This window comes from Scomber scombrus, chromosome 11 (genome assembly GCF_963691925.1).
Source record: "Scomber scombrus chromosome 11, fScoSco1.1, whole genome shotgun sequence".
In the NCBI taxonomy this organism is placed as follows: Eukaryota; Metazoa; Chordata; class Actinopteri; order Scombriformes; family Scombridae; genus Scomber; species Scomber scombrus.
The window spans coordinates 24,136,764-24,162,300 of NC_084980.1; the positions used below are offsets into that span (position 1 = coordinate 24,136,764).

The 25,537-nt window shown below is 37.0% G+C and overlaps 1 protein-coding gene across 1 annotated transcript; it reads left to right on the forward strand.

Annotated features, from left to right (window-relative positions):
- Positions 1 to 8,295: 8,295 nt before the first annotated feature.
- pitrm1 (pitrilysin metallopeptidase 1) lies at positions 8,296 to 22,558 on the forward strand. The gene is made up of 27 exons (XM_062428557.1): positions 8,296 to 8,465; positions 10,221 to 10,326; positions 10,680 to 10,786; positions 10,982 to 11,133; positions 11,260 to 11,374; positions 11,847 to 11,943; positions 12,735 to 12,895; positions 13,332 to 13,458; positions 13,622 to 13,710; positions 14,099 to 14,227; positions 14,377 to 14,490; positions 14,808 to 14,904; positions 15,280 to 15,414; positions 16,106 to 16,244; positions 17,265 to 17,381; positions 17,496 to 17,625; positions 18,031 to 18,151; positions 18,505 to 18,581; positions 18,666 to 18,831; positions 19,695 to 19,795; positions 19,990 to 20,110; positions 20,222 to 20,272; positions 20,602 to 20,714; positions 20,866 to 20,991; positions 21,302 to 21,447; positions 22,011 to 22,113; positions 22,196 to 22,558. The coding sequence occupies exons 1-27, from the start codon at positions 8,419 to 8,421 to the stop codon at positions 22,287 to 22,289; spliced, it is 3,081 nt and encodes a 1,026-aa protein (XP_062284541.1). The 5' UTR covers positions 8,296 to 8,418; the 3' UTR covers positions 22,290 to 22,558.
- The last annotated feature ends 2,979 nt before the right edge of the window (positions 22,559 to 25,537 follow it).

The window sequence follows — 25,537 nt, forward strand, 5'->3', positions numbered from 1 at the left end:
TCCACTATCCTCTATGAAGGAGAAGATGCATATGTTTCAGAGCCACTTTTTCAAATCTACAGCAGGCTGAGTAAGTTATGAGGGTTTTTTTAGTGGTGTATTCCTTTAAAGGACAATTCTGGTTTATTTCAACTTGGGTCTTATGTTCGTAGTCTTGGTCATAATTTCTGATGGTTTGCAGAAACATTTTTATTGCTGCTAATTGCTGAAATCTGCAAATGCTGACAGGGCGAGAAAGCACAAGCAATCAAATGATCAGACACGTTTTAAACAAACCTGCTTATTAGCCAGTTTTCCTATTTTGAAAGCAAGTGGGGGGATTTAAGATTATTACCCAAACTGTCATACTGCACTACTCTAAAAACAGCCATTAGCTTACAGACCTAATATTTGGCAGCCAAGTCACGTTAATGTATGTTTAATTCAGTGAGTGTAGTCTGTATTTTGTTTATGTACACGGAGATATGTAAGTGATTTCACTGAATAAGTTAATTAATAGTAATTTGTTGGAGGTCAGCTGATTTAAATCATGCTAATGTAAGCATCATATTTTGTAAAAGGCAACATTATTTAAGCTTTCTATTAAAACGGTGACATAGATTACTGTTGCTTTAAGAGTTTACTGGAGTGAACCCGTATTTGAGGGAGTTGAGGCTCAAATAATGCCTGAATAACACAGTTTTCTTACAGTTTAATACAGTTTTCTGATTAGGAGAACTTAGCTTTGAATGCTCCAGTAAGAAGATAATATAAACTGTGGAATAAATACTTGTTTTATCCTTTTTTACATCAGATTCCTGTGAAAGCTTTTCCTCCTCGTTCAACCTTCAACCAACACAGACTGGTTTAACGTCGACCTAATAATGTAGTTCTACACACAGCTTTTTTATATAATGTTTTATTACTTATGCTAATGCTTGATTTCATTTTAAATCTAAATGAAATGGTTTTCATAATCTGTTCATCTTATGTTGAGTCACAAACAATAAGTAACATTAAAACTTGGACCAAGAAGCTAAAAATGAACTGGTGGACGTTCCAAAAGTTTCTTCTTGATGTCCAAAACTAGACAAAAGTTGTAATAAGATGAATTAACCTTTAAGGTCAGGGTGAGGTTTGGGGTTAGACATGTAGTTTTGATGGTCAGGGGCTATGATACCCGGTCAGGTGTAGAAGTTTAGAAAATGGGTGCATTGTCTTTGTGGGCACGTTTTGTTTGTATCTGTGTGTCTGTCTTGAAGTAAAGGCAATGCAGAAGATAACACTTTGCACTACATGCACTTTCTTTGTGAGTGTGTGCGTGCGTGTGTGTGTGTGTGTGTGTGTGTGTGTGTGTGTGTGTGTGTGTGTGTGTGTGTGTGTGTGTGTGTGTGTGTGTGTGTGTGTGTGTGTGTGTGTGTGTGTGTGTGTTTATGTATGCGTGTGTGCATCCCATATATCCACACATTGGGCTTTGACGTCTGTTCCTCTGGAGTCTCCACTCAATAAGTTGGCAACAAATGCAAAACCTGAAAGATCAAAAGGAATATCACCCAGCTAATTCAACTTCAGATCAGAGAGAGATCTTCAAATTAAGCGCAAGGTTTTGAAGTAAACGCTGTTTTGCCACCGTGTTTCATTTATTTTCAGCTCCGGCACCCTAATTGGCCCCAGTGGTGAGGAGAAAAGTGGATGGGATGGGAGTGCAGACCCAGGGCCAGCTATCCATCTAAAATGTGCACTAATGAAAAGGTCTGGGGAGAAATTGACATTTCGGTTCAAAAAAAGAGCAAAGCCGTGTCAGATCGCCTAGTGGCCAAGCAAAGAGCCCCCGTGGGACTTGTATTCTCAAAGGAACTAAATATTTCATATCATAGACGTATTAATTTGACTTTACATAACAGACTTTCACACCTTTTCATCAAAAAAATATGTTGCACATGCAGAAGACTTCTTTCATCCTGGCTAACCACCTGCATGAGCAACTGTGATGAAGAAAATGATCCCAAGTGACGACAGGCATCAGAACATTTTCCTCAATGTTGTTTTTCTTTCCTTTCCTTTCCTTTCTTTTCTTTTTTAACAAAAAGCAGCATATGCACTGATGGCTGGCATCAAATTACTTCATGCTTTAATACATGTTGTTACACAATCTGGAACGGCTTCATTCCAAAACACATTTCCTAGATCAATCCAAGTTTTCCAAGCGAGACAAAAACGTTGCTGGATATTGTTCAGGTATCTCAAAAAATTACAGCTCATTTCATTCAGTAAAAATATCATTATTTCATATACGAGCATCCCCCCACTCACACTCACTCACTTCTATTACCCCGTTGCAAATGAAGGCTTGGATGTGTGATTTGAAAGAGAAAGCACAGCTCCTCCCGCCCATGGACTCAGGCTTAAAGTAAACAGCCTTGTGATTATTTATTTTATCAAATACCCAACCTTTGTTTGCCCTTTGTGAGCAGAGTGATAAAGGGACGGAGAGGGCGTTATGTGATAAACTGTATAGCGCTGATACGGCCAGTGTGAGCCAAAATGCCACTGTGTGTGATGTAGTTGCATCATGTGACTTAAATGTGGTTTCTGCAGAACACACAATGTCAGACAATGATAGAAATGATACGACTATTGTTGATTTACTGTTATATCAGCAAGCAGTTTTTCACCCCTCGAGTCAGTTGGTCAGTCGGTTAGTGCTCCACTTTGGTCCAGACTGAAATATCTCAACATCTATTGGCTGGATTTACATTTTATACACATTAATTTCCTCTGGATGAATTATAATAACTTTGGCGATCCCTTAACTTGTCCTCTAGCGTCATTATCAGGTCAAATTTTTAATTCGTCCAACACTTTACGTGCAAAATCTTTGACATTTACATATTTGATTATCGAGATAAGATAACATAATCCTTTATTAGTCCCACAATGAGGGGAATTCACAGCATTACAGCAGAGATTGCCAATAAGAAATGAAGAACAATGAATAATAAGTAAGTAAACAAGCAATATGAATAGAAGACAATAGGAAATCTATTAAAAATGTGTCAACATGGGCGTTAATCTGCTCTTATAACAGCCTCCGCTCTTCTAATTTCAGACTCTCCACCAGATTTTGGCTCCTAGCTGCAGGGATTTGCTCCCATTCAGTCACAGGAGCATTGATGAGGTGGGCCACCAACATTAGATGATAAAGCCTGGCTCACAGAAGGCATTTGAGTTCATCCCAAAGGTGTGGGATGCTGCTGAGGTCGAGGCTATAAGTGCAGATCATTAAAGCTCTTTAACAACAAACTAGGAAATCCATTTCTTCATGGAGCATTGTCAAGTTGAAACAAGAAAGTGTCTCCTCCTCCAAACTGTTGCCACAAAGTTTAAAGCACGTCGTCTTGAGTAAATGTTCCCTCGTGAGAAGATGTGGCAGGTTGTTGCTGGGGGAAGAAACATCAGTGCTCAGCAAACTGACACAGGATAACAAAGCTGTAAAAAGACAGAAGTGAGGAAGAGCGTGAGAAGCCGAGGTTTTTTGTTTTCCATTTGACACTGATGGATAGCTTAAGCCTGGATGAACCGGCGTCTGGACAGTCCAGACCTTTACAAAATCCTGTGGATTACCTGGAGGAAAGAGCACTTACACTGCAACACAGTGCTCACATCCCTGACAGCAATACCTACTGTATATGTAGGGTAACGTTTACTTTCTATTATCTGACATATGTTTGGCATAGTAAAAAAATTATCCTCCTTTCAGAAGACATAACAACTTTGTTTATAACTTGACCACTGCGTATTTATTTCTGTATTCAAATAAGGGCTTTAAGAGCAGAGAGGCGTAAGAGTTTGCTCAAACCTATAGAGGCGTTTATAATCTTTCAGTTGACCTTAAAGTCACCATGAAATGAAAAAATGACTTTTTCAACTTTTTTCTTGCTAATTTTTCACATAATAATATAATCCTGTGTAAGAAAAAGCTGACAAAGTATAAAGATATTTTCATTTTCTTGTTGTTTTTACATGCTGAAACACAAGAAAATGTCACATGGATGTTGAAAATTTCTAGATAAAACTCTATAATCACATAATTTTATACTTTTTGAAATGATTTCTTCGCTTCATTACATCCTGACTCAACATCCTGCATCAACAGCAGCTACTGCTGTCAAAAAGCTCTTTCACTCTGACTTCAAAACACACAAAGTTATGTGTTTCAATTGAAATGACACAAGTAAAAAATGGAAAGGGAATAAGTGCGAGCAGCATTGTTATAAAATTCCAATTACTTCCCCTTTTTTACTGTGACCTTCTATAACAACTGCAGCTCATTCAGAACGCTGCAGCCCGAGTTTTGACCAGAACAAAGAGATCAGAGCACATTACTCCAGTTCTAAAGTCTTTACACTGGCTCCCAGTCAGCTATAGAATAGATTTTAAAGTTATGCTACTGGTCTACAAATCACTGAATGGTTTAGGTCCAGAATACATGAATGACATGTTAGTAGAATATAAACCCAGTAGGGCTCTGAGATCTACTGACTCAGGTCAGATAGTGGAGCCCAGAGTTCAGACTAAACATGGTGAAGCAGCTTTTAGCTGTTATGCTGCACACAACTGGAACAAACTACCAGCAGAACTGAAATCAGCCCCAACTGTGAATATTTTTAAATCCAGGTTAAAAACACTTCTCTTCTCCTGTGCTTATGATTGAGCTCTTTCAAAACACTTTAAATTTTAATCTTTCATTTGCACTCTATGTCCTTTTAATGATTTTAAAGCAAATCATTATTTTATGTTGCAATCTTATTTTTAATGCTCTATTATAGTATTTTATTTCTCTCTCTTTCTATGTTTCTGTACTTTGTTTTTATTATTAGTGTGTGTGTGTGTGTGTGTGTTTGGGGGGGGGTATGTATGTGTTTACTATGATTGGGTTGTATTTTTATTTCTCAAATTCCATGTTTTTTTCAATTTTTTCTGTTAAATGTTTGTTTTATGTAAAGCACATTGAGTTGCCACTGTGTATGAAATGCGCTATATAAATAAAACTGCCTTGCCTTGCCTTGCCTATACCAAAGTCCTTAAAAAGAGCAGTTATGTCAACTCATGACAGCATTTTTGAATTTTCATGTAATCAAGATATTTTTAATATTCTTTGCAGGGCCTGTCTCAGACCAATTTGTACCATCAAGGTTGTTTTTTTTTTGCTGATGATGAACATGCAGTGTGACAGACTGGAGCCAGCCACCACGTTGGAGGACGCTCTTCCTCTGTTAAAAAAAAAACAACAAAAAAACCCTCCTACCTCCTCACCAAGGCCTCCTATTCATGCAGCTGGAAAATCTCCCACATGCTGTCAGTGGAAACACAAGGGATGACCGTGGGTGCCTTTAAAAAGATATTAAATAAATAAGTAAATAAATAAATATATAGCAGTCTACTGTTGCTGTCAATAAGGACAGAATGATGTTTGCGGAGAAGAAAGAAGATTCATGTGGTGCTTACTGTTCGTCTGTAGTACTTCATGGTAGATTCAGAGTGACTATTTAACACCTCTATAACCTTTCTGTGGTTCTATTTCTACTGTGATATTTACACAGATGTATCCTTAAAATGAATCTACCATGCCTCCTTCAAAACGGCCAGCAGTGACTTCCCTCTTTGATACCAGTGACTTGCATGCATGTAGTGGATTTTGGGATTAAAGATTGCTGAAATTTATTTCATGGTTGCATTTCAAAAGGAACAGTCTTGTTGTCCACCTGTTAAGACGTGTGTGATTGATGTTGAAACACAGACTGAAAAGGAGGTGGCTGTTTTTTGGTGTAAAACCTAAAACATACACTCTCTCTGCTCTCTGAAAGATTAATCAAGGTTTAATCACATTTATTGATCAGTCAGATCGACTATTGATGCTTTCTAAACAGATCTGTGGTTCAACATTTGGTTTTTATGAGGGGATTCTTAGACCAGGTAAGAAATTGACCCAGAACATACAGCGAGGGTGGAGAATATGAACAGTATGTAAGGGTTAAACCAGCTGATTTCAGTTGTACCCAACAGGACCATCCTTATAAACACACATTATACCACTGAGTTATTCTGTAAATTCAAGTTGATATCCTGAGGTTTCAAATATGTCTGGCTGAATTCCACCAAAATGTGTATTATGTATAATAACCTAAAATGCTCAGTTTGATTCAGCGGTGTAGAATTTGGTATTTTAGGTTTGAACACAAAAAAGCACAAGGTTGCGTTGCCAACTGGGAAGAGTGGGCAACTACTCCTGGATCCAAGATCTATGAGAGCCTACAAAATTTTTTTCGACATATGTGCATCTATTATTGAAGATTCAATAAAAACCACACAGCAAATGTGAAGCTGCATTGTATTCTAGCAGAGGAATAATGTCTAAATTGTACATAGAGTGGGTGGAAAGGAACTAGCAGCTCATTTTTGGCCCTCAATAGGCTAATCTGGCCCTGACCATACAGTGTAGGTTTTATTGAAATTAGAAAATGCAGAAAATGCAAGTGAAATCATATCACATAGTTGCTGTAACCTCACTAAGATTCTCAAGTGTATATACTCTCAATTCATTTAGAGGTCATGAAAATGAAAGTAATGAAGATGAATAGGAGAGAAGGAGGATTTCTAAGCCTTAACATCATGTAAAAACCCTTTGTGCGTCAATGATATAAAGGTTATTTGAACGTAACAGTATCAACCCGTGGATCATAGCGGACATAAAACACCAACTAATACTTATAATTGAATTAACCAGCTAATCAATGTGCACTATATAATATAGGGTTAGGGTTAGGGTTATATTCCAAAATCTACATGAACTAATACATTTAATTCAAAAGAGAAATAAATCTAGCTTTATAAGAAATGATCTCCCTTATACATCATGTCAGTATCCATGAAAAACACCTGAACTTAGATTTTGGTGCTTAATTGGTACACTTACCCTAACAGCTGATCTTAGATCTTAGGAAGGAAGGAATGAAGGAAGGAAGGAAGGAAGGAAGGAAGGAAGGAAGGAAGGAAGGAAGGAAGGAAGGAAGGAAGGAAAGAAGGAAGGAAAGATGAAGGGAACACTTACCCTAACAGCTGAAAACATTGGTTAGAAAATTAGAAAAGTAATCAAATGTAATACGTTACATTACTTTTATTAAGTTATTGAAATAGTTACATTACTTATTACTTTTTAAATGATTTACTAGTAATCTGTAACCTATTACATTTCTTAAGTAACCTTCCCTGATAAAAGTACCAATACAGCAATATAAAAAGCAAAAGCCCTGCATGAAAACCCCTACTTAACTAAAAGTACATAAGTATTAACAGCAAAAGTATTAAAGTAAATGATGTCATGTTTCCCATTAGATAAATGCTACTTGGGAAGTAATGATCTACTGGAAATTTGAGGCACAGTCATATTTATAAACACTGAGTGATTATGAACGCTGGCTGGAGGTTGAGTCACTGATGAGTAACTAGATCAAATTCACCTTAACTCAACAGTTGAAAGATTAGAAAAGTAATCAAATTTAATAAGCTACATTAGTTTGATTAAGTAATTGAAATAGTTACATTACTTATTACTTGTTAAATAGGGGTAACCTTCCCAACCCTGCTAATGAAGTGGACGGTGACTGTATGTTACGTAAAATAGCTTCTTTTTAAAGAATAGTTATGCATTAAGTCTTGATGCTCTGTCCTACATTAAAATAAACTTGCATTGTCATGTCATTATGTAAAAGTTGCTTAGCAACACAGCAGCACAGTCTTATATCTTATAGAAGGAGTGATGTGTGTAAATATTGCAGCATGTCAAATTATACAGTATGTTAAAAAGAAGTGTGGGGGGAATTAGTTTGCACTTTTTGAACACTAAAATTGTTTATTTGTACTGATGTTGGTGTTATTTGAACTTTGAAGAACATTAAGAAAAAATAAATGAGTTGCAACATCCTTTTTTTGTCTATTTAAACATTATCTTACAGTGACATCTGCTGGATAAAATATTAAATTACAGTTAAAATCAGGAAAAAATTTAAATAAACTCTAATATAGTTTAATATAAAGTCAGAACAACATTTAAGTGTGATTTAAAGCTTTAATATCCATCATCAATCCATTGCCCTTCAAAATCACCTCAAATATAACTCAAAAATCGGTAACCTTGGAGATGTGACGTCCAGCCAATCATAGCTGCTCTTCTTCATCACTCGACCAATCGGACACAAGCATGATTCGAGGTGGAAATGTCAACTATTCCACACACACACACGCTGTCAAAGAGAGGACACAGACCCAGGATGCTACAGCCGTAATAATGTGGATTAAATGACATTAGAAGAGTAAAATAGTGTAATTTAAATAGCAGGAATAATCATAGTTGTGTGTCATTTAATAATTGACTAAATCATGTTTCGACAAACGAAGGCGGCGCTTCAGAAACTTCGATATCTGAGGTAAGTTAGCAGCATGGTTGACACTGAGGAGCTAACTAAACACATCTGGTCCTGTTAAGGGTAATAAAACAACATTTTTACAAGGCTGCTGAGTTTATAATAACACACCAGCTTCCTTTTAATACCTGTGATAAGATATTATATATGACATTATTTTTAAAAAGGTGTTTTGACTCTACAATTAAAATCTGATGTAACAGCTGATGCAACCAGAAATGATACAGCAGATATTATTGTTTATATTTTCATGTTAACGTCCTTATTAGTGAAATATGGATAGTTCAGCTGTTAAATACATGTGTGTTTTGGATGATATATATGTGTTAGGGCAGGTCAAGTTTATTTGTATAGCAACTTTTGAGCAAAAAAGGCATCTCAAGGTGATTTACACAACACATAAAAGACAATAGGGAAGCATCTTTTTAGAGACACTAAATATTACTGCTTATATTTTCATGTTAAAGTCCTTATTAGTGAAATGTGGATAGTTCAGCTGTTAAATATATGTGTGTTTTGGTTAATAAATATTGTTTGGACAAGGTAAGTTTATTTGTATAGCAACTTTTGAGCAAAAAAGTCAACTCATGGTTTATTTACACAAAACATAGAAGACAATAAGACAAAATATAAATTAGACACAAGGTGATATTAAAAGACATTTAAGGGTTGGGCAATTCAAAAATATCTTAAAACATTGTTTAAAAGCAGCATCAGGCTTGTTAAAATGTACATTTTGTATTTTTGTTGGTTTTATGTCAATTGAAATGACATTTGCACCATTTTTTATAAAGACTGAATGTTCCTGAAAATGTAAAACGGTGTGCCAGGTCAGAAGTTCCTGCATCTTGTAGATGATGTAATAAAGTGTTTTATTATGATTTTTATCAGCCACTTTATTGCACTTAATTTTAGTATAGCACTGGTCTTTTTTAACTGCTGCTGTCTTATTGCCTTTTAAGTGTTCTCATGTGTTTCTTAGGTATAATAATAATAATAATGATAGTTATTTTATAGAGCACGTTTAACAATAATCAAAGATGCTTTACAGTGTCAAGACAAAGTAAAACAATAAAACCATACAGAATAAATGAAAACACAATCACAATAAAAGCAATGTACAGAAGAAGAAACAAAAATAGGAAAAGAAAACAACAAAACAATCCAACAATAAAAGTGGATTTAAAAAGGTGAGTCTTGAGAAGAGATTTGAATTTGATGAGATCAGTGCAGTCACAGAGAGATTTGGGGAATTAGTTTTTCTATTTCTCTTGCACTTTGGTCCTGAGAAATGCAATTTAGTTCTGCTGTGTGTATTTAATAGATCGTTTGGTTGGAATGACAATTAAATAAACGTGAACTTGATCTTGAACTTGATCTCGGAGAAGTTGCCACAGTTCTTCTTCTTCAGTTCTCTCTCAGCTGCTTCTGTCTGTTCATATAATCCCAGACTGACTCCATGATGTTAAAATCAGGGCTCTGTGGGGGCCAAACCATCTGCTGCAGAACTCCTTGTTATTGTAGCTGAAAATACTTCTTCTTTTTTTTTGCCTCTGACTGTGTGTTTGAGCTCATTTTCATGCAGCAGAATTAATTTGGGACCGATCAGACGCCTCTCTGATTGTGTTGCATTATGAATAAGAATCTAAACATCTAAAGTGCCTAAAACATTAACACAATAATGTACATACATGCATATTGTTTGTGAAAAGATGAATGAATTAATTCTGTATACTAATAACTAATTTTTCCTCCCAGTTTCAACGGACAGCAGCAGACATGGAGGCTGAAGAGCACCACAGCGGTAGAGAGGGCTCGTCAGTACCAAACAGGACAGAAAATCAACGGCTTTACAGTCAGAGAGGTAATGATGCAGTTAGATTTTAAGTTTTCATCTGTGATAGCTGTCATTAGCACATTAACATACTGCTAACTACTATGGATACGCTTGAAAAATGTCACAAGATATCTATTTTAAACGCTGCAAAAGTTTGTAATCCCTAAATACATGCATGGAACAATGCTCGAGCCATTTTCTGATTAATCTCTAAAACAACTTGAATTTAAGGTTGAACCTCTTTTAACTTCTTTCCTTGACTTTCCTATTACTACACTAACATAAATTCAGTGACAGAGACTTGACCTTGTCCCTGAATGAAACTGTCTGGAGTCCTCATTAACAGATGCTCATTTCACCTGTAACTCTGCTTTTCACAGGTTGTCGTGGTCCCTGACTTGTTTCTCACAGCAGTGAAGTTGACTCATGATAAAACAGGAGCTCAGTACCTGCATGCAGCCAGAGATGACTCCAATAACCTCTTCAGGTTGGTTTAAATGTGTTTTAGTAGTATTCCCCATTCATAGTATACCCGTATATTATGTGGGAAAACAGATTATAACAGATTTAGATGTGAAAACTTACTTTTAACAGCAGCATATTTTCCTCCAGCCAAGTCACAGCACACCATTGTACTCAAAAGCAAAAACTGTTCCCTTTTATATTTGGTTTTGTGTTTTAGTGTCCAGTTCAGGACGACCCCCATGGACAGCACGGGGGTCCCACACATCCTGGAGCACACAGTCCTTTGTGGATCCCAGAAGTATCCCTGCAGAGACCCCTTCTTCAAGATGCTCAACAGGTCCCTGTCCACCTTCATGAACGCCTTCACAGGTGGGTAAAAGCATCATTTATAAGCTTCTGTAATATTTTTGCCAGGCAGCCACAATAGAAAATAACAGACCACCTGCTAAAGATGCTTTTTGCTCAGGTTTTGTTTGTTTGTTTCTTGATGAACAGCCAGTGACTACACCATGTACCCGTTCTCAACCCAAAATGGAAAAGACTTCCAAAATCTTCTGTCAGTCTATCTGGATGCAGTTTTCTTCCCTTGTTTACGAGAGCAGGATTTCTGGTGAGTGTAAAGTGCTGCTGAACAGTTATTGTAGACTACAGTCACTTAGTCAACTATATATCGGGAACTATATAGATAATCGATGAATTGCTTAGCTGTTTTCAACTTCTCAAATTTTATTTAATTGTTTTCTTTGTCATTATTTAATAGTAAATTAAATATTTTGGGGTTTTTGGACTGTTGGATGGTCAAAACAAGATGGACATAATCTTTGAATCTTTGGAAAATGTAACGGTTGTGTTTCACTGATTTTCTTACATTTTATTGACCATCAAGTAATTGAGAAAATGATCAGCAGATTAATCGATAATGAAAACAATCATTATTTTTTAGCCCTGCTATATACAATATTTTCCAAAAAAGTTGGCTAAACACATTATGAAACGTAGTTATGAATATTATTTGATTATTTGGGTCATATTGATGAAATGAGTAATATCTGATTGGTTTCTGTATGTTTGAATGTTTCCAGGCAGGAAGGCTGGAGGCTGGAGAATGAAATCCCCACAGATCCCAACTCTCCACTGATGTTTAAAGGAGTGGTGTTCAATGAAATGAAGGGAGCTTTTGTAAGTCAACAGTTTGCCTGTCACTGTTATTATTAATACTGCCAATGTTCATGTTCAGTGGTCAGCACACTTTAACATTATTTCACAGTTACACATAGCTTCCCCGAGTCCAGACACACATTTAGGGTGTTTTCAAAGTACAAACCCTCAACAGTTGTTTGTTTTTAATGCAAAGTAAACAGCACATGTATGTTAGAATAATACACTGATACAATATGAAACTGTAACAGAGAAAGTATATAAAGCTCTACAAATGTTTACCTTATACCAAAGTGTAAAAAATGTCCTGCAATCAAGAAAAAAAACAAAGTGAGTCAACACAACAAAACCATTTAAGGTAGACTGGAGTCTCTGGACAGCTTTGACTGTGACTCTGACTACCCACTACAACAATTCTTCCTCTTTTTTCCCCTTTTTTCCCCCCACATTTGGTGAAGACATAAAATGTGTGATCCAACGGAGTCTTTTCCAGTATTGCCAAGAAGGTGTTGAAGTTGTTGTGACTGTGCTGAATACAACACAGATATCCAAGGTGTTCATTGTGTTCATGAAATGAGTAATGCTGAAATGACTAATGCTTTAACTATTTTCCAGAAGTTGGAAATCATAATAATGTGTGTGTGTGTGTGTGTGTGTGTGTGTGTGTGTGTGTGTGTGTGTGTGTGTGTGTGTGTGTGTGTGTGTGTGTGTGTGTGTGTGTGTGTGTGTGTGTGTGTGTGTGTGTGTGTGTGTGTGTGTGTGTGTGTGTGTGCGTGCGTGTGTGTGTGTGTGTGTGTGTGTTTTTCTCACAGTCGGACAATGAGAGGCTGTATGCCCAGCATCTGCAGAACAAGCTGTATCCAGATCACACCTACTCTGTGGTGTCAGGTGGAGAGCCTCTGGCCATCCCTGACCTCACCTGGGAGCAACTCAAACAGTTCCATGCTACACACTACCACCCCAGCAATGCCAGGTCGAGTAACACACACACACACACACACACACACACACACACACACACACACACAAAAACAGTATTCATCTTATACTCATGAAGAAAGATTCAATAAACAGTTACAACTATTAAACTATTCTGGAAAAAATAATTGGAAATGGGAAAATCATATTAGAATGAATCAGTTTTCTGTCTATAATCATTTAATTTTTCTCTCCCTCCACTATTATTAATCCCAGAATAAATTTAAACTGTGCATGTAGGCTTTAAGATGCATGTTGAGGTTAAATAAATAATAAAAAAGAGTGTCATGGTGGCTTCGGGCTATTATGTTTACAGGCCAGGAACATCCCCCTCTTTCCCTCTACCATATACACTTTTCTTTTTTTTTTTTTTAAAGAATAGGACAAACACACACACAGCCCCTTGAAAGTCTGTTTACCATGTTCTTCAGGTTCTTCACATATGGAGACTTACCCTTGGAGCAGCATCTGAAGCAAATAGAAGAAGAAGCTCTGTCCAAGTTTGAACGCATCGACCCGAACACACAGGTCCCCACCCAGCCGCACTGGAGCAGCCCTGTGAGTTCACAGCAGGCACATTTCATGTAGCATCAAGGCATGAGATGATTGTATGAGATCACACCAGTGCTGTGCATGTTTAAGCCTGAGTTTGATTATTATTTGCAAGCATGGCTCCATTTTTCTTTTTTTATAACACTGTGATTTTCTCTGGTTTTATAAGAAAGAGGACCATGTGACCTGCGGCCCTGACGCTCTGGCTCCAGATCCAGCCAGGCAGAACACGCTGTGTGTGAGCTACCTGCTGGGAGAGTAAGATCACACCATTTATTTCTATTTCCTACAAGGTTTTATAGAGATATTTGTACTCAAACACTTTTTTTGAAGTAGGATCACATTTGTTTGATTCTTAAGCCACAGATACTGAATCCTCTGTTGCTGTCGAGCTTCTTCTTTGTTATTTATTTTATGTTTGCTTGTATAGTTGTGGTGACAGTGTTTCAAGAGGTGTCTTCCTCAAGATGAATAAGAGAGAGTCTGGGAAATAGAAATCAAACACCATAGTCAAATTCCTTTACTTACAGTACAAGTTCAACCTCTCAATTGGCCATGTTCTCTTTGAACAATGATGCTTTTACCCTTCTCTATTTATTATACAGTAACATCTGTGTGAATCTCTTTTGTTTTTTTCCCTGTGCAGCATCACTGACACATTTGAAGGCTTCACTCTCAGCCTGCTGTCCTCTCTGATGATCTCTGGTCCAAACTCTCCCTTCTACAAAGCTCTCATCGAGCCCAAGATCGGAACCGACTTCTCCTCTGTCGTCGGGTGTGTACTGTAAACAGGCGTTAACATCATAACAGTGTAATGGCACATCTTAGTTAGCATTTAATCTGAGCGGTGACATGTTACAGTAGTGTCCTGGTGTTACAGTAATGAAAGTGTTTGTTGAGATCGTGTTGACTTGTGTTCTGCAGATATGACGGCAGCACCAAAGAGGCGTCATTCAGCATTGGACTGCAAGGAATGGCGGAGGAGGACACAGAGAGGGTCAAAGAAATCATAAGCCAAACCATCAATGACATTATAGAGTAAGTACTTAGCTCAGTAGACACCAACATAAGGCAACAACAGGTAGATTAGTGTTCAGGATCTGCTAATTGGATGTTAATGTTGTGGATTTATCTGTTTGTCACCCAGCCTCAGTTACTATTCTGGTGTTTTTTTTAAAATATGGATTAATGTTAAATGTTTAAAAACTGCCACATAACAGACATTTTATCGGCTCTCAATCCAGACTGGATCACATGTATTGCATCAGGATGAAGCAGAAACAAAACAAACATTTCTACGTTTGTGATGTGTGATATCAGCTCAACTTATTTCTCCTCGTCATCATCCGTCACAGGAACGGCTTTGAGGAGGAGAGGCTCGAGGGTCTCCTCCACAAGATCGAGATCCAGATGAAACACCAGTCCACCAACTTCGGCCTGTCTCTGGCCTCGGTGAGCTCACCGCTGTCTTATCTCTAACCTTCATTTAGTTTCCACAACAACAACAAGGACACTCTCATCTGTGTCATCGGCACATTTATAAACCTCTACATGGGAAGTGTTTCAGCAATACTAAGAATGTTTGGTTTGTGTTTTCTGTGCATTAATTCTAGTTTTTCTTTGCTTTTCCCCGTAAAGTGGGTTTTTCAAAACTAACAATTATATCTTAAATATGAAGCAGTTTGTTTGCAGACTTCTTTCTCTTGGATTAGTTTTTTCTAATTCCAGAAAAATAGTTTGAGTCATTTGTCTGAGGTTTTCAGTTTTTGTCTGTTCCTTTAATTCTTACTGTTAACATTTCGTGTGTGCGTGTGTTTGTGTTATCAGTACATAGCATCGTCGTGGAACCATGACGGTAACCCTGTGGAGCTGCTGCAGATCAGTGACAGCGTTGAAAAGTTCAGACAGTCACTGAAAGAAAACCCTCGCTTCCTCCAGGACAAAGTCAGACTGTATTTTAAGGTGAATAAAATATGTATAATCTGAAATATGTATGTGTTTATAAGTGAGCAGATATCAGAGAAAAACAGGGCAACAAACAGAAGTCTGGCAGTCAGATCCTTGACTTAGATGCACTAGTGACTCCTAGTGGTTGGTCAGAGTCAGATCTCTCTAAATGAAAGAAAGCATGTTTCTTTAAAAGATTTCTTTCTTTCTTTTTTAAATTCAAAGGCCTACATTGATGCACCATTGTTGGGTAATTTTAAAAAGAACAATACAAATTGTATTAAAGTGCAAAACAGTACAGTTTAACTTGTTTTTCCACTTCAGCACAGTTTAAATATGTATCAGAAGGCCTTTCTCCTACATCCTCGAGGAAGGAAAATTTTCCCCAGTATCAGTCATACAACATAGAAGTCCCACAAACAAACATGTAAAGACCAAGATCTACATTTTAGTATTTTTCAGTGTGTCTAAATAGAGCCTTGAAGTATTATTTTAGTTCCTGATGGGAGTCTCTCATTCCTATTTCCCTCTTCTACTGAGAAGTCAGAATTCAGGGTCAGCTTAGTTTTTATGTCGTTCTCAAGATCATGATAACAAAATTGGCTTCACCTGAGTCCCTCTACTAGAATTTTAGGGTTTAATGCTAATTTGTGTTGTTCTTCACCTCTTCCACCGTTCCCCCCTCTCCTCTCATCTCTCCCTGCAGGAGAACACACACAGACTGACCCTGTCCATGAGCCCAGATGAGGCCTACCTGGAGAAACAAGCCAAAGCTGAAGAGGAAAAGCTCCAGAAAAAGATCCAGGCTCTGACTGACAGCGACAGAAAGGACATCTATGAGAAAGGTAATGATGACGTCACAGATCCGTGCAGGGATTCTGTGTTTTTTTGTTGGCAGGGAGCCTGTCAAAAATAAACTGGAAGGTTTTATCCTTGTTGAACAGTTTTGGCATTTAACTTGCTAGTTTAATTGGCTAATTGGAGCACTCGACACAAAGTGGAAGCAGTGATGGTTAACACTCTTACAGTAAGTAGCACTCAAGCAATTAGTTGATTAAATGAGAAACAGAAAACAGGAAATAATTAAAAAACACTTTGACAGAATAGGGAATTTGAATATGCCATCATTTTCACAGGTTTAATTGGGATAATTACATAAATACATAACAGATATAAACATAAACAAAAGTGAAAGATAAGATATTCCTTTTATTAGTCACACAGTGGGATACATACAGTATCATTAAGTATTTATGTGAGCAAGGCATGGGTTTAAATACTTAAAATTTAGGATGAGTTTTTAGAAACCCTTTATGATTGTCACTGTTTCAACAATCCACCTTTTGAGTGTGAGGAGGATTTCCTGTCTGTTGACAGGACGAATCTACTGTATTTTGGACTTAATTCAAGCACCAAAGAGAGTAAAAATTACAATTTTACCTTTTAATTTTAGTTCTTGCTGTGCACTTAAGAGAATCAATCAATCAATCAATCAATCAATCAATCAGTGTTTATTTATCACAAAAGTCAAATCACACAGAAGTCATCTTTACACATTTAACAGGTCTAGGCAAGGCAAAGCAGTTTTATTTATAAAGTGCATTGCATACACAGGGGGAACTCAATGTGCTTTACATAAAAACAAACATTTAACAGTAAGAATTGGAAACATTAAAACATATAATTAAAAAAAAACAAACACTGAAATTCACACAGTAACCCGTTGCCTTCACTCTCCTGGTGATACAGCTTTTTTGTGTCTAAACCAAACCAGCCCCAAATTTCTGAGCAGTTCCTATCCAGCACTTTTGACTAAGTATCCATCCACTCAATGTTAACAGTGTGATATTTCTCTTGTTGTAAAGGTCTGGAGCTGCTGGCTGTTCAGAGTAAAACCCAGGACGCCTCCTGTCTACCTGCCGTCAAAGTGTCCGACATCGAGCCCACAATACCCGTCACTCCTGTTCAAATCGGCACTGCAGGTACATCACACTGGATTTTCCACTTTATTACATTTTACATCACACTTACACAATCACAGTCGAAGGTTTCTGCTTTTGTCTGTCTCTGATGAAGTGTTTTCCTGATCTCTGCAGGCGGCGTGCCGGTGCAGTACTGCGAGCAGCCCACCAACGGTTTGGTTTACTTCAGAGCCATGTGTAGTCTCAACACGCTGCCAGAGGAACTCAGGCTTTACGTCCCGCTCTTCTGCAGTGTTATTACCAAGTGAGTCAATCTGTCTGTGTAGAAGGACCAGAACAGGAGTCTTAGAGTCTATAGATAGTGTATTTTTCTATAAATTCTTCACATGAAGGAGATGCAGATAAAGATCTATCTCTATCTATCAATTCAGAACACATTTTTTATAACTAATTCAAGATAAGGAAATAAAGCAATTACATTTGGAACAAAATGAGACCACAAAACAAAAACAGACTATTAACAAAAACAAGAAACATAAAGTGAAATAAGAACAATAACAGGCTGAGCAGGATCTCCCATTACTCACTGGTCTACCTTTTTCAGGTTCATTGAATTGTTGGAGTCTGTCTGCCTGTACCTTTTTAAACTGTTACCCCAGCTAGCTAAGCACATATCAAACAAAGTGTGTATGTGTGTTTGTTTAACTAGGATGGGTTGTGGAGCTCTGGACTACAGGCAACAGTCCCAGCAGATGGAGCTGAGGACGGGGGGCATGTCCGTCTCCACCCAAGTCATCTCTGATTCTACCCAGCTGGACATGTACGAGCAGGTCAGTGCCAGCTCGACGGATCTGTGTCTGAAAAATCACATAGAAGCCTGAAGCTTAAAAAAAGAAAAATGTACCCAGAAGAGGCTGACATACCAAAAAATGTGTTGCCACAATCCAAAAACATGCAGATCAGCCTGGCAAACCTTCATGCTGGGATAAGCTACAGCCTTCTGCCTGTCTGGAAATGAATAAACAACAAATAAATGAGACATGGTTGTGTAGAGAAACATGAAATGAGTGAGAAGTTAGTTTGAGAATGATTTACTGCTGCAGTGATATTTTAAATTACAACGCTGCCTCTCAATCCACCAATCTATGTTCAGTATGTGAAGAGCGTCTCTCATCTGTTTCAGGGCGTCCTCCTGTCCTCCTCCTGCTTGGAGAGGAACCTTCCTCACATGTTTCAGTTGTGGAGTGACACATTCAACCGGTGCGTCCTCTAACAACACACTACACTGCTGAAAAGAAAGCTGCACATTGTTACCATTAAATAAAACACCTTTCTTTCCTTCAGCCCTCACTTTGATGACGAGGCGCGTCTGAGGGTGCTGGTGATGATGGCAGCGCAGGAATTGGCCAATGGGATCTCGTACTCTGGTCACTTGTATGCTATGACCCGGTCGGGCCGTCACCTGACTCCAGCGGGAGACCTGCAGGAGACGTTTGGTGGGATGGAACAGGTACCAAACATTAAATATATGTACGACTGTCCCAATCTCCTGTTATTATAATTCAGTTTCTATTGTCAACTATCAAGCGATTATATAATGTCAGAAATGCAATGATATAATAATCTTTAAAAAAATATATATAATTACCTAAGATAATAGTTCTGAACAAATAGTAATTTAACCCTTGTGCCTCACTAACTACATTTTTAGCTTTTCATTTTACAACTAAAGTGTCGTTTTTTGGCAGGGGGGGGTCGAAAAATGTAGTTTTAATGGGTTTCAATGTGGATATTTTTGTCCCTAAGGATCCCAGAAGGAGTTTTTTTGTTTGTTTTTTTATCTGACACTGCACACATTATAATAATGCATTAAAATCAATGTTTTTGCTAATCACTGACATATCCCAGACTGTGATAATCCCCCCAAATAATTCACTTTGCATTTAATATTTAGAAAATAATTCAATTTTTGTGTTTTGTTTTTTTTTCCATTTAAAAATATGTAAACAAACTGGAATTTAAAGGGTTAAAATCCTAAAAAATCAGGACTGATGTTGGTTAAAAAAAAAAAATTGAAAGTGGAAAATAATATTAATTTATAATATTTTTTATGGCAGTCTCTTTACTCTGGACATTTTTGTCTCTAAGGAAATTTTTTTTAAGTGAGGCACAAGAGGTTAAGAACAACTAAATGACTTACCAAGGTTAATATTGTGATAATAGTTGTAGCCCAGACACTAGATGTGATTCTTCATTATTGGAGACTTCTTTAAATTAAGTTTTTGTTTCTCCAGTCTTTGTCATGTACCTTTTTATTTGACTATCAATAGTTTCTGAGAAAGTATTTTGTGTTTTTGCTTATTTGAACATCAGGTGAAGTTTATGAAGAAGATAGCAGAGATGACAGACCTCAGCCAGGTCATCCGAACGCTACCCAGGATCAAGAAACACATTCTCAATCCAGACAACATGAGGTGGGTTCATATGATTAGATACATGAAGCACCAGCACACTGAATCACAACTCCCATTTAAGGTGGATTATATGAAGACTGGAAAAGGAATTTAATTTGTCTGTTAAAAACCTGCACAGACTGTCTTTAAGTTTAATATTTTAGTATTATAAACTATATAATATGTATTGCACACTTTACTTTTCATCTCTACAGGTGTGCAATTAATGCAACTCCACAGAAAATGTCTGACTCAGCGGGACAGCTGGAGAATTTCATGAAGGAAGTTTCTGGAACACGAAAGGAGCGAAAACCTGTACGATCGAATATTATTGAGGTAAGTTTTCAACAGGCGTGCTGAATAAATGTACAAACCAAAATGTTTGATATACTGACTATAAATCAAATAAAAATGATGTTATGTATTATTTTCCTTTCTTTGATACAGAGACCACTAGACCTTCATAATGATTCTGGGCCAAGCAGGAAATTAATCTCTGTAAGTTTATATTGTGCTGTTTGTCCCTTTTTTAAAATGTGACACAATTGTTTTATCATCTATCAATCTTAACCACATTGAGTTTTCTAATTACCTTAAATAGAACAAGCACAAAACAAGAATAGGCCCTCTTATGATGAAGCAAAAAATGGAAAGTTGTTTTTGTAACTGGATTTTAAGACTTAATATACAATTACATGGGTGCTTGTGTGAGGATAAGGGTTAAATCAGTACCATTAGTTGTGTTGAATGTTTACTCCTGTTAATTATAGTGTCAAAGACTAATCTCTGCAGGTATTTCTTAACAATAACTTATCTTTCCTTCACAGGAGTCAAATTTCCAGCCATGTCAGATGAAAACCTTCTTCCAGATGCCCTTCCCCATCAACTTTGTCAGCGAGTCTATTCGTACAGTCCCGTTCAGCCACGAGGATTACGCCAGGTGATTCTTTACTAAATATCATTTAATCCATTATTTCTGTAGTATGACTCTTTCTTTTCTCATAAAAGTCTAGATTTGACTCTAAATGTCTTCAGTAAAATTCTTAACATCTACATCCTAGTCTGATACTAACTCCTCTTTCCTCCGTCAGTCTGTGTCTCTTGGGACGGATGATGACGGCAAAATTTCTCCATGGAGAGATCAGAGAGAAGGGTGGAGCCTACGGAGGCGGGGCCAGGATGGGAGGAGGCGGTCTGTTCACCTTTTACTCATACAGGTGGGAAACATTTCAGTACATACTCTCATACAAATACTTACAATGCTCACCAATAAATATCATGTAAAGAAAAATGAAACACTCTTAACACAATTACCTGCAGTTGCTGCTGATAATCTGTAGTTTAGTGATTTTTCATATAGTTAAAATCTCTTTAATTAGATGAGAAATGAAAAACAATACAGTAGAACTTGTGCTCAGACTGGTTTAAAAGTTTACAATACAAAATATTAAATAAATGAAGTTTAAAACACTTATAATTAATAATCCAAGAGTGTCAGTCTCACTTTATTTCTCTTCTGTCTCTAAGGGACCCGAACTCAGTGCAGACACTGTCTGCGTTTCGTAAAGGCGTCGACTGGGCGAAGTCAGGCGAGTTCACGCAGCAGGACATCGACGAAGCCAAGCTGTCCGTCTTCTCAGCGGTTGACTCACCTGTGGCCCCCGCAGACAAAGGTGAGACCCCCACTGTGGTGAATGAACAGATGCATCCTGGCAGCAGCTGCAGCGATTTAATCCATCAAATATTTGGAGCTGTCAAAATTTAAGGTGGTCAGAAATGTGCAAATGTAATTAAACTAAAATGTAGGTTTAATATAATTCTATAAGGTTCCAAAGGGATATGTAGTCATTAGATGTGCTCTAAAAAGTATGAGTTCAGATTTTTAGACGTTTTCTTTTGCTCAATCTTTGTTACTAAACTATAACCTTTTTTTAAAGTTTTCTGTTGAAATGTTTTTGCATTTTTTATTTAGCACCTCTCCTCTTTTATATCATCATAAATCTAATATATTTTGGGTTCTGAACTGTTTTTCCAGAAAAGAGACAATTTGAAGATATTGAAATGGGCATTTTCCACGATTTTCTATAATATTTATACTTAACAATTAATGATTTAATACAAATAGTCAGTAATGGAAAATAATCCTTTGCTGCCCTGATTTGGGGGCTCTGTCTCTGTTTCGTTGAGGCTTTAGAGCAGCAGATTTTAGTTTGCTCACCTTGTCTTCGTGTCGCAGGAATGGGTCGCTTCCTCAGTGGGATCACAGACGAGATGAAGCAGAATCACAGACAAAGACTATTTGATGTCAATCATAAAAACCTGGTGGATGTGGCTGAAAGGTAAAAATCTTTAACGTGAATTTAAAGAGATGGAGAGAAAATAAACATGTCTGAATGTAATGGAGTTCTTGTTTTCCTGCAGGTACCTCGGTGTTGGTCAGAGGACGTGTGGTTTTGCCATCTTGGGACCAGAGAACGAGACGATAAAGAAAGATCCATCATGGATTGTAAAATAATGTTATCAGTAGGTACTTTCTAATTGGGAACACTCAACTGGACTACAGATGTAACCCAGTGGAAAACATGAAGGCAATTTTTATTTTTAGGATTATTTTTTAATGGTGGCAAAGGAGCTAAAGTGTCCATTACAAAGAGAGAGGGAATGTTTCCTGATGAGTGTTTTCGTCCAATCCTGACTGTTCAGAATATAACCTTTCCTCTCTCTACATAAAACATCATGTACATATTTATGAAAATGTGACTATTACAATACATTATCATATTGAAATATACTACCTGAGTCAGCTCTTTATTTAACAACCATTCTGTTACCATTGAGTTGTTGCACTTTAGAAACTTTTTGTAACGAAAAACTGCATCTCATTTTAGCTGATGTTGTATTTTCTATTGTAGAAGGATTTCAGTTCTTCTGGTTTATAAATTCAATTAACTCCCAGCAGGCTTATGTACGTTAAGACAGGGATAGGATGATCTAATATGACTTCAAGCAGCAACAGTGATCGCCATCAAAATCATGTATATGAGGAAGCGCAAAGTTTCAAGTAACAAATCTCTCCTTTACAAATACTTCAAAAAGTGGATTATATCATATTTAATACTAGAAAAATTAGCACTAATTCTCACTGCTTAAAATAAGGTTCATTTCTGTCATCACTGCTATCATATAAACCAAAAAATCCCTCATCAGTATTCTGTGAGACTTTTTTATTGTGTTCCACTTATTACTAATTGCTGATATAATATTGTCTATTTTTAGCCATTGTGGCAACATTGACAATTAATTCACTTAAATTACAAAAAAACTAGGTCACTTATCTCTAGTTATATTTAACAATGATGGGTAGTTGTCTCCAATACAATGAAAGTTAATGAACTAGTAACGTCTCTTTCCACAAACAGTAGGTGCTTTTTCATTTGGTTAAATTATGCTTCCTCCCAGCGTCTCTCCTCCGTCCTCTCGTCGTGACCCAGAAACCTTTCTCCCTCCGTCATCATGGAGGATCTTTCAATCCCTTAAAATTCTCCCTGAAGGAGAGAGGAGGCGACCTGTGGAGCTTAGAGCGAGGAACCACAGGTGTGTGTCAACACCTCTATGATCGAATGTGTTCATAGATGATCTGACAGGAAATTAAACAGTCCTGCCAGTTAAGAAGTTGCTATTCTTTACTTTAAACCAAATACTTCTCTCTTCTTTTCTCTTTCAAGTAGCCTACGTCTTAACTCCTTCAGGAAATTATGAGAATATTTAATTTAAACATTTTCTATAAGTTACTGCTGCTTTATTGCTCCTTTATGTCTCCTCTGTTCTGAAGAATTAGATTTAAATGGTTCATTTAAGCATTTATCAGGTGCTTTCCTTCCAGCTATCACTATGAAGAAATAATTAATAGTTTAAACTTAAGATTCATGTATAATTTAGTAACCTTTTAACATTTTTATTATTTTTTACATATTGATAGCAGACTTCTTTTATATACTTGACAGTTAAGATGATGTGCGTCATGAGTAGTTGCCGTCTTGTGAGCGAGGAAATCCAATTTAATAAATTGAATTCCTCTGTCCTTGTGTCTCTTCCTCACATCTCCTTCTCTCTCAGCGGTAAGTGAGAGAAGTGAGGAAACACATTAGCTTAATGAAAAGGTAAGGTGTCTTTTATTGATTCCCCCCTAGGGAGAAATTCAAAAACTGAGACAGCAGTAGCCGCTTAATGGTGAAAGTGATAAAAATAAATGAAATAAAATAATATATATATGATAAACAATATCTGTGTACAATAATCTACAATATACATAAATTCCTTATACTATATACAAGTGTATAATGTTCTTGGGATTAAATAGTAAAGGACAGCCTCAGTGTTTTTTAGTGGGAGTGGGAGATACTGGAAGCTGTGGTATTGTACAGTCTGATGGCTGATGGTATGAAAGAGCCCCCCCAAATGCTTTGAGGGTGTCTCCATAGAAACTAGGGATGGGCAATATATTGAAATTATATTGATATCGTGATATGAGACTAGATATCGTCTTAGATTTTGGATATCGTAATATCACAATATGTCATCACAGTTGTCTTTTCCTGGTGTTAAAGCTGCATTACAGTAAAATATGTAATTTTCTGAACTTACCAGACTGTTCTAGCTGTTCTATTATGTACCTTTTACCCACTTTTCATAATTTAATTGTGTACATTTTTTGTGAAAGCATCGACAGTCATCTCTACAATATTGTTGCAATATCGATATCGAGGTATTTGGTCTAAAATATCGTGATATTTGATTTTGTCCATATCGCCCAGCCCTAATAGAAACCATTGATGAGTTTAATCAGGATTAAGCATCAAAAGTCTAAAATATGTAACAATGACACTGAGGCTGGAAAGAGATGTTACTCATTGAAATCTTAAAACTATCAGTGAGAAGATGCTTTTATTATTATATAATCATAAAAAGAAGTCACGCCACATTAACACAAAGAGACTTGTTAACTTTTTCACACAATAGATGCTTTATTACTCTGTGACAAGACGCTCACATCACACTGCCAGCACGTAGAGTTAATGTAGCGTACAGACACATTCTCCACTTCACTGCCAAACTACAGCACCAGCAGGACCCTCCACTAATAACTCACGAATCACCACTACAGGACGCCACAAACCAACCAAAAAAAACAAAAAAAGCCTGGGGGGGGGGGTTGGAAACGAACGGCTGGAAACGAACGGCAAAAAAAAGGCAATAACAACACGACACATACTCACACTCATACACACACACTTTTAAGTAGCAGGTGACAGGACACGCTAAATCTCTTTAGGTCACATTGTTGTTTTTTTTGGGTTTTTTTTACAATCAAAGATGATAAATAACTTTTAGACTGACAGTATGTGACCTCTCTCTTTCTCTCTCTGGACACATTCGCTCTTTATAAAAGCAGCTCGTGGGTTAGGGCTTACATTAATGACGGGGCTCAAAAGTGCTGTAGAAAATAAGAGAAAAAATAACAATAGCTCTGCTTTTTTTTTTTTTTTAAATGGATTGCCTTAGCCTTAATATGCATTTGCTCAGCTGGGTTGCTTAAAAAAAAAAAGGAAAAAACAGGCATAGCTACATTTCCAGGACATAAACTTAAATACAGTACGTAATTAGGAGTGTGTATTGAAAATGCTAAGTTAGTTATCTTATTGTAACTACTTACTCTTAAAGGAGCTCTAATCCAAACCTGCTACCTTCATCATCTCATTATTA